This window comes from Sinocyclocheilus anshuiensis, unplaced genomic scaffold (genome assembly GCF_001515605.1).
Source record: "Sinocyclocheilus anshuiensis isolate Anshui unplaced genomic scaffold, SAMN03320099.WGS_v1.1 scaffold1804, whole genome shotgun sequence".
In the NCBI taxonomy this organism is placed as follows: domain Eukaryota; kingdom Metazoa; phylum Chordata; class Actinopteri; order Cypriniformes; family Cyprinidae; genus Sinocyclocheilus; species Sinocyclocheilus anshuiensis.
In genome coordinates this window covers 533,182-534,036 of record NW_015555844.1, presented here as the reverse complement: position 1 = coordinate 534,036, position 855 = coordinate 533,182, and the positions used below count along the sequence as shown (strand labels likewise).

The 855-nt window shown below is 37.1% G+C and overlaps 1 protein-coding gene across 1 annotated transcript in view; it reads right to left on the bottom strand.

The window, feature by feature from the left end:
- LOC107675608 (transcription factor E2F8-like) overlaps positions 1 to 855 on the bottom strand; it is a 14,979-nt gene that overhangs the window by 8,784 nt on the left and 5,340 nt on the right. Inside the window, exon 8 of the mRNA XM_016470011.1 lies at positions 664 to 843. Within this exon, the coding sequence (XP_016325497.1) occupies positions 664 to 843 (180 nt within the window). The remainder of the gene's footprint in view (positions 1 to 663; positions 844 to 855) is intronic.

Here is an 855-nt window from a genome sequence, read left to right as displayed (position 1 = left end):
CATTGTTTATTGTTTGCTGATTTTTACTTTATTTAAACGGTGTATTTATTTATTTTATTTTACATTCGAATAAACGTTAAACGTTCTACGTTTCTTATTTATTTGGTTATATATTATACATGTTTACTTAGGCTATTTCCAATTTTGTATACCTATTTAAACTTTATGCAAGTTATTTGTTATTTTATATTAGGCATAGCCTGCCCTATAGCATGGTGTATTTTTATTTGTTTTGTTAATAAAAGTTCTATGTTTTATATATATATGTTAAAGTCAGTTTGACGTTGTATTTGGTTGTTGCATTCAAGCAATTGACGCCGAACTGCCGCTAATTCAAAAGTGAAAGTAAAATGCGCACGGCGCTTTTAAGCTATTTAAAAGCGAATGAAAGCGAGGCAAAGAGGGAAAATTCAAACGAACTGAAAACGAACAATTGCTTTCCTCCGAATTGCCGCTATTTGAAAGTGAAAGTAAAATGGGCACACCCGCACAGCTTTTACAAGCTATTTAAAAGCGAAGGAAAGCGAGGAAAAGAAGGAACGCCCCGCGGTGATACCGGTATTACCGGTGTTGTCACACGTCGATTAACCGGTGGGAAAATTTCCTCACCGTCACAACCCTAGTTGGTTGCTTTCTTATGATGAAAAAACAGTTATGGCTCACCTGTCATTTTAATCGGACTAGAAGGAGCAGAGTTGATTTTTCTGCGGTCATCTTGTATACTCTTGACCAGCTTGACTAAGGAATGATGTCGAGTAAAACCTCGCTTTGTTCCGGGTGAGAAAAAAAGATTTTTGGCACAGTTGTCAACAGAGGAACGGGACTCCAGAGGCCGTGATGCTGCTGTTGAAGTTG